At 51.5% G+C, this 13,946-nt stretch overlaps 1 protein-coding gene across 1 annotated transcript in view; it reads left to right on the forward strand.

Moving 5' to 3' along the window:
* The window catches only part of LOC133352653 (protein jagged-1a-like), a 93,760-nt gene extending 82,611 nt beyond the window's left edge, over positions 1–11,149 (forward strand). Inside the window, exons 19-22 of the mRNA XM_061568424.1 lie at positions 994–1,251; positions 2,645–2,776; positions 3,830–3,968; positions 6,339–11,149. Coding sequence (XP_061424408.1) covers positions 994–1,251; positions 2,645–2,776; positions 3,830–3,968; positions 6,339–6,835 — 1,026 coding nt within the window. The 3' untranslated portion in view covers positions 6,836–11,149. The remainder of the gene's footprint in view (positions 1–993; positions 1,252–2,644; positions 2,777–3,829; positions 3,969–6,338) is intronic.
* The last annotated feature ends 2,797 nt before the right edge of the window (positions 11,150–13,946 follow it).

Below are 13,946 nucleotides of genomic sequence, written 5' to 3' on the forward strand. Positions count from 1 at the left end.
CTGGATGTGATGTGCCAGATAAATATATATTCTGATTCAGATTTTCTTGGTGATCGGCTCAGATAGACACGGACGTCTGAACCAGAATGGAAGAGTAGGCCAAATATTGACCGCCTAGGGGCGCTCTCTTTAGGGCAATTTAGTGGAGGCCCTTCTGCCATCAGTGGGGTGAGTGAGTAATTTCAGGGCTGCGCCTTAACCATCACCTATCCCACAGCCACGCGCCCCTTTGCCTTGATGGTGTCTGAAGACCCACAGTGATCGAGAGTGCAAAGTCTGCTTATTCAGATGAGAAAAATAAAAATACGCGATGGTGTTTTGTTTGGGTCAGAAGTTAATGTTAACATTGGATCGGGTGACGTGCCCCGCTCGCTCACCGGCTCACTCTCACAGCGAGACCGATGATGTGGGACATTTATTAAACCGCGTATTCCAGTTCCTCGATATGCTTTCTTTGGATGTTGATGCTCATTGGACTGTTTCCACTTGACTTGGTGTGAATTATAATCAGAGTTGGGTGGATGTTAATAAAGGATTCGGTGAACCGGTAGAAAATTAAACGTTAGGATCGCGCAGAGAGGGAAACACTTTACTGAATGTTAGAAGCGTAGGAAGACTAAGCTTTGGGCAATTCAAATGCACGGCTTTAAAGCATCAACCGCGCAACCACAAAGCATCGCCCACAGCACAAAATAGAATCAACCGCACAACTCCACACAATCAACCACACAGCATCGACCACCACAGGATCAACAACAAAACCGCACAGAATACACCACACCACCACAAAGAATCAACCACGTAACTCCGCACCATCATCTACATGACCCCACATCATGAACCACATGACCCCGGCAGATTGAACCATCAAAACCGCCATGGTCCCACCACTAACCGCACCCCCCGCACCTCCAATTAGCACGGTTGCCTATGTAAGGTGCGAAAGAAGTTCAACACTCACACCTCCCACCCCCCTCCCCGCCCCTCGCCCAGGTGTGGTGCGGCAGGAGCTCGTGCTCTCTCTTCGCGGTGGCCGACCCCGGCTGCCCTCCGGCCCACACGTGTCGGCCGGCGCGGCGCCGGCACGGCTGCCTGGTGGGGCCGTGCCGAGAGGGGGCCGGCGAGTGCGTGGGGCCGCCGCTGCCGCCGCCGCCCGCCGACTGCCGCCCCGTCCCGCCGCCGGATGGGGTGGCCGAGCGGCCGGGTTGCGTGCGACTCACGCTGCGTGTGGATCGCACCCGACTGCCTGCGGTAACGTGCGGCGGGAACTTTCATCTTCTTGGTTCTTTCGGTAAAGTCACGTAGAAGGGAAGTAATAAAATAATAAAAATAAAACATAATAAATTTAAAATAATTCTCACGACGTTTCGGCTACAACGCAAGCAGCCGTCTTCAGGTGAAACGTCGTGAGAATTATTTTATTTTATTATGTTTTATTTTTATTATTTTATTACTTCCCTTCTACGTGACTTTACCGAAAGAACCAAGAAGATGAATCCCTGCAGTCACGAAAGCTTTAAATCGAAAGGGAACTTTCATGTTTCTTTTGTTTAATGGCGTGATCGAACCACTGCTGTTTCTTGATTGGCCGCCGCCGCTTTTATTCTGGTGGTGGTGGTCGTGGTTATTTTATTTTTTGTTCTTCACGGTTGCTGAGTACAGGGCCCAAGGATTTCATGTGCCGAGCGGCCAGCAAAAAAAAAAGCATTCATAAATGTTGCATTCGTCTTCGTACTGATCTCTAATGGCTATTAACCGAGCAGCAGCGATACATCGATGTCTACATTGTGATTTTAGCAGCTGGTTTCGGAGGCCATGGAGTGTGATTCGCTCGTGCCACTTCATTAATTTTACCTGTACGTGTCAAACCTTGAACTGCATTCCACAAACCCAATAGTTTCTAAAGCTGCACATAATCACCTTCAAAATGACACCCCCCTCTCTGTATGGTTGGGATGATTTCATTCCTAAATGATTATTGGCAAGGGAGGATCTCACCAAGGAGACGCCAACTCAACGGGTAGTAATTTCATCTCCGGACGTATGGACGGCCAATTTTGAAAAGTTTTAATTCCTGCCAGGACACGCGCCAGTTTCCGAGGGTTAAGGGGACTGGCAGGAATTAAAGGTCTCGTGATTGGCTCTCGAAACATCCGGAGATGAAATTACGACAGCTGGAAAAGCACCTCCTTTGGTGAGATCTGTCATCACCTACGGACGTTTCGACGTTTAAAGTCTAAATCGAAACCGCCGTCTCGAATGCTTTTCTTTCGATCGGGATGACCACCTCGCCTAATGCGTGGTACTGCCCGTCAGAGGTCGCAACCGGGTACCCGATACCCGTACCCTACCCGATACCCGGCTACCCGTACCCGGCCAGGTACGGGTACGGGTACCTGTTTGCGACCCTGGTGCGGCCGGGTACGGGTACGGGTAGGCCGTGAGTCACTGGTGAGTATCCGTTTGTCACTCATTTCGGGTAGGGTACAGGTAGCGTACGGGTACCCATACCCGGCCGGGTACGGGTACCCATTTGCGACCCTGGTGCGGCCGGGTACGGGTACGGGTATGGAATCAAAACCCGTTTGCGACCTCTGGTGCCCGTAAATCGCCAACGTCAAAACCGAACGCGATTCTCTCGCAGGGCACAACGGTGGAGCACATCTGTGCGGACCTTAGGCTCCTGCCGGGCGTGCGGGACTTCTCCTGGGTCTACTCGCTCTTCGTGCTCTGCGAGCGACCCGAAGGGCGCGAAGACGCGGTCGTCGTCGCGATAGTAAGCCAGGCGGGGGGCTCCGCGCACGCACGCGCCCGACGCTGCCCCCCAAACCCCGGGGTCTCACCGAGAGGCTTGCCCCACCTGTCCTGGATTTCCCAGGGTCGTCCTCTCGATGAAGAGGCAGTTCTGTGGGCACCTGTGAATGCTTCCCGAGATGTGAAATGTCTCCGCTTTCACCAGTTGCGTTATAATAGGCGACTCTACTACTACTGCTACTACTCTTACTGTGTTTTATTTTATTTTGCCAGGTAAGGTCCACTGGGCTACAGAGCTCTTTTTCAAAAGTGACCTGGCCACAAATGATAGCTCAACGAAGTGGCTTATCATGTTTAAAGTTATAGCAGCCAAATACTCTAAACACACGTTTCTAAATGTGTGTGTTCTATAACACACACAGATACATACAAACATACACATACAGATAGATAGATACACACACAGATACACACAGATAGAGATAGATACACAAGACAGAGATTCCCCGCGTAGTTTTTTGAGAGACTGTTCGGATAAGTGATGTTCCGGAGCACCCACCGATGACGTCTGCGTTCGCAAGTCCACGGCAGCAGCGTTCCTTTCTAAAACAAAGGTGCCTGACTACGGCGATGAATAAATGAAAACAAATTGTCGCGTTAAAGTCACGTAGAAGGGAAAGAACCAAGAAGATGAATCCCTGCAGTCACGAAAGCTTTAAATCGAAAAAATTAACCCGTAAAAACAAAGTTTTTCACTATAAATCCTTTATATGCGTGGCGGCTAGAGTCCTCTCGTCCTCTGGCTTGAGATGGCTGCCACCTATGGGTCAGATGATTGTCTGCCACCATTAAGCAATTGGTAATTAAATATAATTTATTTTTTCCTAAAAAGTGAAAAATTTTGGGGAAAAAATTTCACGAAAATTAATTGTCACGCACAACGAGTCTGTGCGCAAAATGTCAGCTCGATTGGATCACGGGAAGTGGGTTAAAAAACGACCCAAAGATTTGCACGGTCGTAAGCGCGCAAGTGAACTTAATATAAACGATTTAAAAAATTGTCGCGTTCTTCCAGTCCACAGACCTCTCGGCAGGGTCCCAGGGGGACGCGGCGGTGTGGGGAGCGGCCACGTTGCTCGCCGAAGCCGCGCGGCGGAGGAGTGGGGAGCGCATGGCAGCCGTCTCGGACGTGGAGCTCAACTCCAAACGGCCAGGTCAGGGGTCGCTCCCTCCCCCCCCCCCGCCCCCCTTCACTACCCCGTCACGTCATCGGCAAATCGATCCCGCAGGCAGCATTGGAGCTGCGGTGGTGGCGGTGATGGTCGGGAGCGGTATCGTAGTGGTTAGTGCGCCGCGCCACGAACCCGGCGACCCGAGTTCGATTTCCGCTCATGGGCAATATCAGTGACGATTATCTGAACTAACCCTGGGCTTCCTCTAGGTCGACTCAGCCACAAAAAAATTACCTGGTACGGTATGTAATCATCGCCACTAGGGAGAAAAAGGTGGCCGGGCGTGGTGCTGGCCACCCACCCCCTCGTGTGCCATGCCGGCCTTCATAGGTGCTCACTAACAGTGCTTGCCCCAACAGTCAGCTAAACACTATATGGGGGATCTTTGTCTTTGGTGGCCACTGAGATATTGGAGCTTTGAGAAGCTGTCATCAGCTGACAGAGGCTGCCACCATCTCTGGCAAGACAGCCCCTGAGCCAAGGCGACTTGTCGGTACCACTTTGCGTGGCAAATGCTAATAGTATACACCATACGCATGAAGACTAGCATCCACACTATCCATATTATATAAGTTACTTCCTATTTTTTTTCATCTTCCATGGACATAGCTACCACGGTGACCTTGCTATCTAACATATCTAACCTATTTGTGATACAATAAAATTATAATCGGAAACCATGGTGAGCATTTGCTACCCTGTGCGGTACCGATAAAACCTTTTTTCAGTCAATGGCTCCGAGGATCAAGATATTTCAGCTGAATTGACTGTCACTGTGGCAGCGTGAGTGAGCGAGAACCCCGGATTGGCTTATCGGCCACGTTTAGTGGATTGCTGAATCCCCTGGGTTTTGATCTTCCACGAAGCTCGTGGGGCACCCTAACCCGCATCCGCTGCACAAACCATGGAAGACGCAGATACCTGATGCACAAATGACAAATTAAAAACTCTCCAGTAGCGTGCAACAGCGGTCATCCAGAACAGACCGTAACAACATATGACGACGCAACGCCCCGATTCACGAATACGAAGGAGACATCACGGGCGATACACTCCGCCGGTGCTGATGCGGTTATCTGGACTTGACTACCTGAAGGTAAAATTGTGGTCGTCGTCTCGGCATCTGCATCATCAGCCGTACGACAGAAGAAGTGGATCGCTGCCTCCGGCGCTATCGCGTAGAGGTCTCCATAGGGCAATCAGCTTGGACGTGAGCGCTATAATCCCAGTGGCAGACAAACCGTGAGCGTTGGCACGATGCCTGGGGGGCACAAAAAAAACGTTGATTTGCCTTGCGTCCTCTTACAGTGGAAGTGACTTAAAAAATGTATGAGATGGCCAAACAGTTTGAGAGGCAGATCACAATCATGGGAATGTTAATTATGCTCACGTTGTCACTTATGCTTATGTAATGACATTTACTTATCCAGGAAAGCCTCACTAAGTCTCAAGAATGATTTTATAAGGTCCTGCATTGGGGATGTTTGGCCTATTCCATTCATAACTGTTTGGTTTTATTTGAGACGAAACAATTTTTTTTTATTTTGCCCGGTAAGGCTCACTAAGCTATCTAGCTATTTTTCAAAAGCGACCTGGCCACAAATGACGGCTCAACGAAGTGGCTTATCGCGTGCAAATTTATAGTAGCCAAATTCTCTAAACGTATATGTCGGTTCTAAACGTGGAGGGGAAACCCGATTGTCGTGTGTTTTCGGTAGAAGGCCCACAATGCATACGAGGGATTAACTTAAGAGATCCTGAAGGACAGGGACATGAAGCCAATTGCTGTAGTGTCAGGTCATGTCCCCCTCGCTCCCCACTGGACTGGGAGTAGCAACATAAACCTGAGCAATCCACCGAGCGTTGCATTCAAAGCGCTGGATCACAGACGCGTACCAAAGCACCCACGTAGACTAATTTATGGGCAGATCTTTGAGTCAACTTACAGACAGAAGAACAGTCGATCAGGTAGACTGATGGATAGATGGATGGAATTATGCCGACGAATGGATGAACGGATTCACACACAGAAGCACGTGCAGACTGTAGCGTGAACGTACGCACGGGTAGACTAACAGATGGACAGACACGTTGACTAAGGGATGGACAAGATGGATGGAATTATACACTCAAGGTCACATGCACAGCCTAATGGACAGACGAATGAACTTAAAAACAGAAGCACGGACAAATTGAAGCATGACCGTGCGAAAGGATTTTACCGAAAAAACCTAAGAATATGAATCCTTGCAGTCACGAAAGCTTCAAATCTAGAATTAAAGGATAGACAGAACGATATGTTCGGACTGACATGTTAACCCCCTCCCTCCCCGCGGCGCCCTTGTGCATCAGACCACGTGTTGTTGGCCGTCGTGGCTTCGCTGCTGCTCGTGCTGCTCGCCACAGCCGTGCTGCTCTGCGTCTGGTGCCTCCGTCGGCGGCAGCGGCGGCGACAGCGGCGGCGGCGGAAGAGGAAGGACGCCGACGACGAAGACGACGAGGAGCCGGTGGCAGCGCCGGACGGAGCAGGCCGCCGAAACAACGCCGGCGCTCCGGTCGCCGGCGGGCAGCCGCCGGCCAAGATCCAGAACCCCATCGTGCGGCACCCGCACGCGGCCCCGCCCGCACGCGCCGTCAGCAACAAGGAGCTGGAGATGAAGCTCAAGTGCAGGACTCACAACTCCGAGCTGGAGCAGGTGGAGATCGACAAGCTGCGGAGGCCGGCGGGCAAAGCGGACGCGGAGAGCGGCGACGGGAACGGCCTCGCCGCGGCCCAAGCGGAGTGCGAGCCGCTGAGGCCCAACGTGCAGCCGTGCGGCCAACCCCAGATCCTGCAGGTGACCGTATGATGCCCAGCGGGCGGGCGGACTCGATGAAAGCTAAAACTCACTGAAAACAATTAAAACGCTGTTGTGATCTTTCCCTCCGCGGTTATTATTTTTTTTTAAACGTGCAGCAGTATTTTTTTTTACGTTGGTCGTTTGTTGTTTTTGTTGCGAGGGATTATAAAATCATGCCAAAAGTTGTTGCGCGCTCGAGTGTAGGGGAATTCAAATCGAGGGATTGTTATCGAAAGTGGTTGTATCGCGATGCAGGGACAACGCCTGTGAGCTGAAGCGAGCGTGGCCGGGGCTTGGAGATGTGCGGAGTTCACCGCAGGGCACAGCGCAGCGAGCGTGCCCGAATTTTGAAACGAGAAAAAAACATAATCAATCAGCTGTGCAGTTTAGTTTTTTTTTATATATATTCAGCAGAAGCGGTTTGAATAAAATTCACACTTTGCACTTTTTGCTCTCTCATGGTGTAAGCGGACAAGCACCTACAGGCCGTGCTACTTGCCCGGTCGCGTTTTCAGGGCTTTCACTCCTTGTCCACAAAGCCTCGCGCGCCCTCGCGGCCAGCGTCCCGTGGGAGACGGAGGTGCTGTGCCTTGTTTGCGCGGTCGTTATAAAACAGGCGGGAGTTTTCCCTCGGCAGTAACAAGAACACATACTCTCTGATTCTTTCGGTAAAGTCACGTAGATAGAAAAAATCACGAAAGAACACGACGTTTCGGTCGCAACACAAGCGTCCGTCATCAGGACGCTTGTGTTGCCGAGGGAAAACTCCGTCATCCGGACGCTTGTGTTGCCGAGGGAAAACTCCGTCATCCGGACACTTGTGTTGCGACCGAAACGTCGTGTTCTTTTATTATTTTTTCTTCTACCTACGTGACTTTACCGAAAGAACCAGAGAGTATAGATTCCTGCAGTCACGAAAGCTTCAAATCAACAAGAACACACCCCGAGCGTCGACAAATTATTGTGTGCAATTGCATTGCCAGTGGTTGCACAGCTGCGAATAAAAAAAAATTACCCATTCGCCAATAACAATTTGGCCTTGAAAGTCAAAATATGTAATGGGCAATACTTCGGGAAATGGTCCTTTTTCATAGCACATAGAGGCCAGAGAGTTCGAGTCAGGCCCTCTCCCCAATTTATCTGCTGGCCTCTCTGTTAACGTGATGGGCCATTCCCCCGAAACGTCGGCCTTTGTTTAAGCGCAAATTCGGCCTCACAGCCGACCCGAACACGGGGTCCGCATCGCTCTTCCACGCTCCTCACCGCCCCCTCCCCCCTGCCCCCACCGTAACGTCGCGACTGCACCGGAGAGCCACTTGCCTCAGAGTGAGTGGCTCCCTTTCGCAAAGTGAGCCACTCGACCCGGTGACAGCTGGCCGTGCGGCCCAGGTCGCAGCTCGCAGTAAGGCCACTGTGGGTCCCGAGGCTGAGCCAACTTGTGCAGTTCGCGAAGCAGTCGGGCTCAGCGTTGAGAGTTCATGGGAACACGGCCAGAGAAGGAGGGAGAGAGAGAGAGCGAGAGAGTGGTTTTGGAGTGAAATATGGGAATTGTGACTCGTGAAGGGCTTGCAGTACTGCTGTGCTCCTTAAACGTTGATGCAGTGAGGCGTCACAATCTGAACACCGGACCGTTCCCCGTCAGGTGACCTCCAGCTGATATTGTCTTAAAGACAAAAAAGCGGAGGATTCACATCTCGACGGCGCGGCCGAAATGCAAGCACATCGTGGCGCCCAAACGATTTGGCCCTGCTGTTCGTGCAGAGACGAAGGGCGCTGCGGCAAAAGTCTGGCGCCAACGATACGCAAATCTTCTATATCAATGAGTGGCCTTCCCCTGGACACTGCTGTGGCTTCTGCCTACGAGCCGAGTACATGCGATAGTGGAGCACGTCCTCCGGTTAGCCCAGGGGTCGGCAACCAAAATAACAAGAACAGGCATTTATTTAGAAATCGGTAAAAAAAAAACTCTTATGTCAAGAGCCACGTGAATAACGTCACGAAGCAGTGCTTCAAGAGACGCCTGATGCTCCGGAGCCTCAGATTGCCCACCCCTTGGGTGAGTCCAACACCTCTGCTCATTTGTTGCCACGTCAGCCTTCCCTTCGCTGGCTACGCTGCCGACTTGGCAGCTAGTGCCCCGCGGAAAACTCAAAAGGGCCTTTGGAAACCGCAGGCAGACTTTAACGTTCAAGAGCTCATTCATCTTAGGAGCTTGTGGAACTTTGGCAACAGTCACGTGCGCACACTGGATTTGGCGTTAAGATCCGATATTTAAACAATCGTTATTGTATTGATTTTTTTGTTATTGTTATTGTGTATGGCTGGGTGGTGTTGTGAATAGTGTTTGACGCACAATCGGAAGGTCGCAAGTTCACATCCTGGATTGACCGAGCTAATCATCCCCTCCCCCCCAGGAGTATATAAAATTAGTACCACTAGGTGGGAAGTCGATGGTGATTGTCCCAGACAGAAAGGCTGGCTCTTGCCATAGACATGTAGAATTTCCACGACTTGGCTCAAAGCCACCAATGGAGATGAGCATTGCCCAGTTCACGCTTGAGCCGGGGAGACGCTTTCAATCGACCTTCTGCACCGTCATTATGAACATTAAGGTTCGTTTTTTTTTTAATAACTCTTAACGTCAATAAAGATCCGGGCACATCCGTGGAATTTCCATTTTCCCATTTTAACGGACCGTCACCCGATTGCCAAGTGCTTCTGAGCAATAAAACGCTGCTACGAGAGCACTGAGGGCAGTGCTCGCTGGAAATTCTTCATCAACACACACTTTGCATTAAATTCTGTTTTCATTGGCCCGTGCAGAGCCCCAACACTCTATGCCAATGCTGGATCCAGCTGCCCGTGGCAAATGCGTTGCCAATAACAATTCCTGATAGCACGTAAATGAACGTTACCCCTCGGCTCCCCCCCCCCCCCCCCGCGAATATTCACATCCGAATATTTTTGCCCCTCTTGTTTTTTTAGTTCCAAAGTAATTACTCTCTTTCTCTCTGTGCCTATGCATCTATACCCGTGCATTTTCAACTACAGCCTTAAATTTAACACCACTTTCCACCCTTAACTCGTGAAACAGTTTGCTTTCAGTCGCTGTACTTTTTCACACCATTCGTTTGGTCCCGACTTTGTCCTCGACAAAGTAGTGCCAAACCTTAAAATAGTGCCTAACCCGAAAGTAGTGCCTAACCATAACACATCGCTACCCCCCCCCCCCCCCCCCCCCGGGAGGAATTGAGATTTGTTTACTCTGGAAACACTTTCGCGAAAACTGCCCCCCCCCCCACCAATGGTGTCGTTGCTTCTCCACGCGAGCGATGATTTTCCATGGAGAGCGGAGACGTGGACGCAAACCACCGAGTGGCACCTCCACGAGAAGGCCTCTCGCGTTGGCACAGCGCGCGCCTCCTCTTCCTCCTCCTCCACGGCCGTTGCTCGCGCTTTCGTTTTTGCTGCCGCTGTAAACGTGCAACATTTCGTGGGTTGGTTCGATCGTCGTTGGCACCGATCGCTTCCGGCGAACGGAGGAGCAGGAAAAGAGAGGCGGAGAAAATTAGAAACGTTTTGGTGAGTTCCCCGCTGCAGGTTTTTTTTTCGATCGTGCCGCAGAGCTCTCCGATGCGATTTTGTCTGTTGCGCGTGATTTCCACGCGCCTGGGAGCTTCTTCAGTTCCTCGAAGAGGCTCCCAGCGCGTTAAGCGAAACGTCGGATGTCGTACCGAGCAGCGAGCGGCACAAGCCGCGAAAAGAACCGACACGCAGTTGCACCGCGCGCGGTTCGGCACCAGTGTCCGACGTTTCACTTCGCGCACCGCTGGCAGCTTCTCCAGCCCCTTCGGTTTCCGAAGCAGTGCTCAGCGCGCAGCACGAAACGTCGGACGTCATGCCCAAAAGCAAAAAAAACACGCGATACAACCCAAAAAAGAACACATCGGAGAGTTCGTGAAAATCTTTCCGACGCGCAGAGCGACACGGGAGCCACTACGGACTTTGCTCCCTCGGATCCGTGCGGTGCGCGGAATTTTAAACATTCGCTGCAGATCAATACCGCCGGCTTCCGACGGAGATCACACACACGGCTCTGGTCGTAGCTCACCTTGTAACGGATTGCGAAATTTCTGATACTTTGCGATACACGTGCATTCCTATTTTATAAAAAGACTTATTTATTGCAGGTGTACATTGCTTTAGTGGAATGTGGAGTTGGCCTTTTTTTGTCACTGTACAGGTCTTTTTTGTAATACCACGATGATTATAGCCGTGAAACACGCGTTGTCTCAATAAAGATTTTGTTTTTCTTATCATCAACCGCGAGTCGTTCATCGCTCATTTACGAACTCCGCTTGGGGAAATAATTCCACTCTGGACGTGGAATTATGAAGAACTCGGATGAATCAAATTCACTCGGTTGGCCGAACAGCTTCATCCACTCCGTTGACCTAAATGTGATGTTTGCATCATCATCGTCATCAGCAGCACTGCTGGATGAACGTTTCCCCAAGCCGGCGTCATCTCTCACGGTCAGCATGCGACAATCCACCCAGCAGCTCCACACGAGTGAATTTCTTTGCTCGCTCTCCGTGGCGATCGTCAAAGTCCACGCGTATTTTGCAATAACCTATGAATAACCGCTTCTCGTAAGCAGAACTGAACGTGTGAATATACTCAAACTTCCAGTAAAAATCTTTCTTGAGCTTATCGTCCGGATTACAAGACAACGTGGAAAGTAAGACGCACCCCAAAGACAAGTGGCGAGTGTCAATAAAATCATACAAGTCTGGTCTGGCAACACCACACCTGCACACCGAACGGATTTTTAGACAAATGCCTCAACTTTCACATTAAAATACAGGAGCGGGGGGGGGGGGGTGCGAAATACACCTTATAATCTTCCAGAAAAGCAATCAGAACACGTCCAGCGAAAATAAAACAAAACGCGTCGGATCGCGCAAAGTCAAATCTGCTCTCGAGAGTTCATCCCGGTGTCGGGGGAGGCAGGGGTGGGCGGAGGGAGCCGCGCGCGTGACTTGATTCCACCAGAACTCGACGATGAATCGGCGCTGAAACCCGTGGGGGAGGAGGGGGGAGGGACGAGCGGAAACTGGCGAGCAGTGGGCCTTGAACAGAGCGCCGCACGAGCCAGGGTCTGCAAAACATCCGGCCGCGTGCAATCCGACTTGGGCCCTTGCCGCCGAGTCAGGCAGAGGCCGTGCGACCGTCTCCCCCCTCGAGTGGCACTCAAATCTGCGAGCCACCCCTACCCCCAGCCCTACCCCTACCCCACCTCCAGTGCCTCAGCCGGCCGAGAGGGTAGTGCCCGCCCCACGACGCGCCCGGAGAGCGCCGAGACACAGAGCGGCAGAAATTCGAGGACCCCCCGGCAGGAAAATTAATGAGGTCTGTGGGGACCCATTACGATCAAGCGGTGAGAAATCAATGGCGCAGACCGCGGCCGCCGTAGCGCAGAGCGGAGCGAGAGGGACAAAGTGGGCGGAGGTTTTCATTAATCCCTCGCGTCGGGGCCGACGTCTTCCTCCCCGACGTTCAAAGCTCAGCGTGGATTCTCCGCAAAGGACGCGGCACGCCACAACCTCCGCCCTCGCTCGGCGTGCCACGGATGGGGGGGTGGGGGGCGGGGAGGACCGCTGGTGCGTCGAGCGCGATGCAGCGGAATCGGACCGAGGGTCTATTTTGGCGATAAACGAGGAAGAAACCCCGATGCACGCGCGTGGATTCTGCAGCGCGTTCCGACGTGCCGTGTGCAGTTGCACCGCGCGCGGTTCGTCGCGACGTCCGACTCTTTCGCTTCCGCCGCGCTGCCAGCTTCTTCGGCTCCCTGGGTTGCCGAAGCAGCGCACCGGCACCCATAACGAAACGTCGGACATGACGGAGAAAAAAATAAGCGACACAACCCCGAGAAAAACGCATCGGAGAGTTGGTGAAAGTCCAACCCCGTCCACTCCTGGTGTTTTCCAACGTGCGCGCAGAGCGACGTGGGAACCGCTCGGGTGCGTTTGGACTCGAAAGTTTTTGGTGTTTCGTGTTCAATGAAAGTGTACGACTTGGAACAAGTGGCTGAGTTCATCATTCGAGCATTACCCCATCCTTATAGTGATATTATATTTGATGTACTGGATACAACGAGAAAGCATGGCAGAGAATGAATACCGGACCTGTAATAAATAAATACAAATTATCCACGTCTTTAAAGAATACTATTGCTTAGGTGACGTTATAAGGCAGGTTTCAGGCATTTTTCATCTGTGGCGAGCTAATTCCCTCAGCTCAGTCACCATTTAATGTGGCTAAACTCAAGCTCTCAGAATAAACAATATTCGTTTGACTGCAATGCGGCAAAACAATGCTCTCACGTGACACGGCTGAGCGCGTGGGAAAGTGCTGCTCCTTATTGTGCGGACCAGAGGTCGCCTTCTGGGAACTCAAGAGGTAGTTTTGTGACGTCCAGTTACAGGGGCTGTTCTCTAACAAGGCCTATTGCCCTGCCCTGCAAGAGCTCCAAATGGAAACTCTGTATCGTGACATGACGCATGTAGCCCTATCAGGATTGAATCTTGGCAAAATAAATATGATTATATATTTTTAAGTAACAATCTTTTTGCAGCAAGTGAAAGAATAATGAATGGCTCTGGGTTACCAGCCCCTAACGCAGCTTCCCAGGTCACCCATAACAACCTCCAGCGAGCGGCAAGTTGTATATTTGTCGCTTGTTAACCCCAGACAGCTCCCCTCCCTGCGCGTTGAGGCCCTCTCAGGTCACCGCAAATCACAAAGCCATGGCAGTGGCACGGAAGTGACCGCCGTGATCAAAGAGAAATGTTACCCACACCACCAGGCCCTCTCTCCCAGCTCAGCCAACTCTCTCGCCACCACAACGGTGCACTTCAGCGTGGCGCTTGCTCGCTCGCAGTTGCATCGGCCCTGTGTCGTAGCTACAGTAATCGTTAACCACGTTTTATTCACCAGGTTACGTGTGTATGCATGTGAGCGTGCAAACAAACATGCTCTGATAATTAAATATGCATTGTCTTTGAAACGAATTTGATAGTGGAAAAACGGTCCCATGATATGTTGAACTTCTTTGGCA

This window comes from Lethenteron reissneri, chromosome 41 (assembly GCF_015708825.2).
Source record: "Lethenteron reissneri isolate LAM-NWPU_2019-01 chromosome 41, ASM1570882v1, whole genome shotgun sequence".
Taxonomy (NCBI): Eukaryota; Metazoa; Chordata; class Hyperoartia; order Petromyzontiformes; family Petromyzontidae; genus Lethenteron; species Lethenteron reissneri.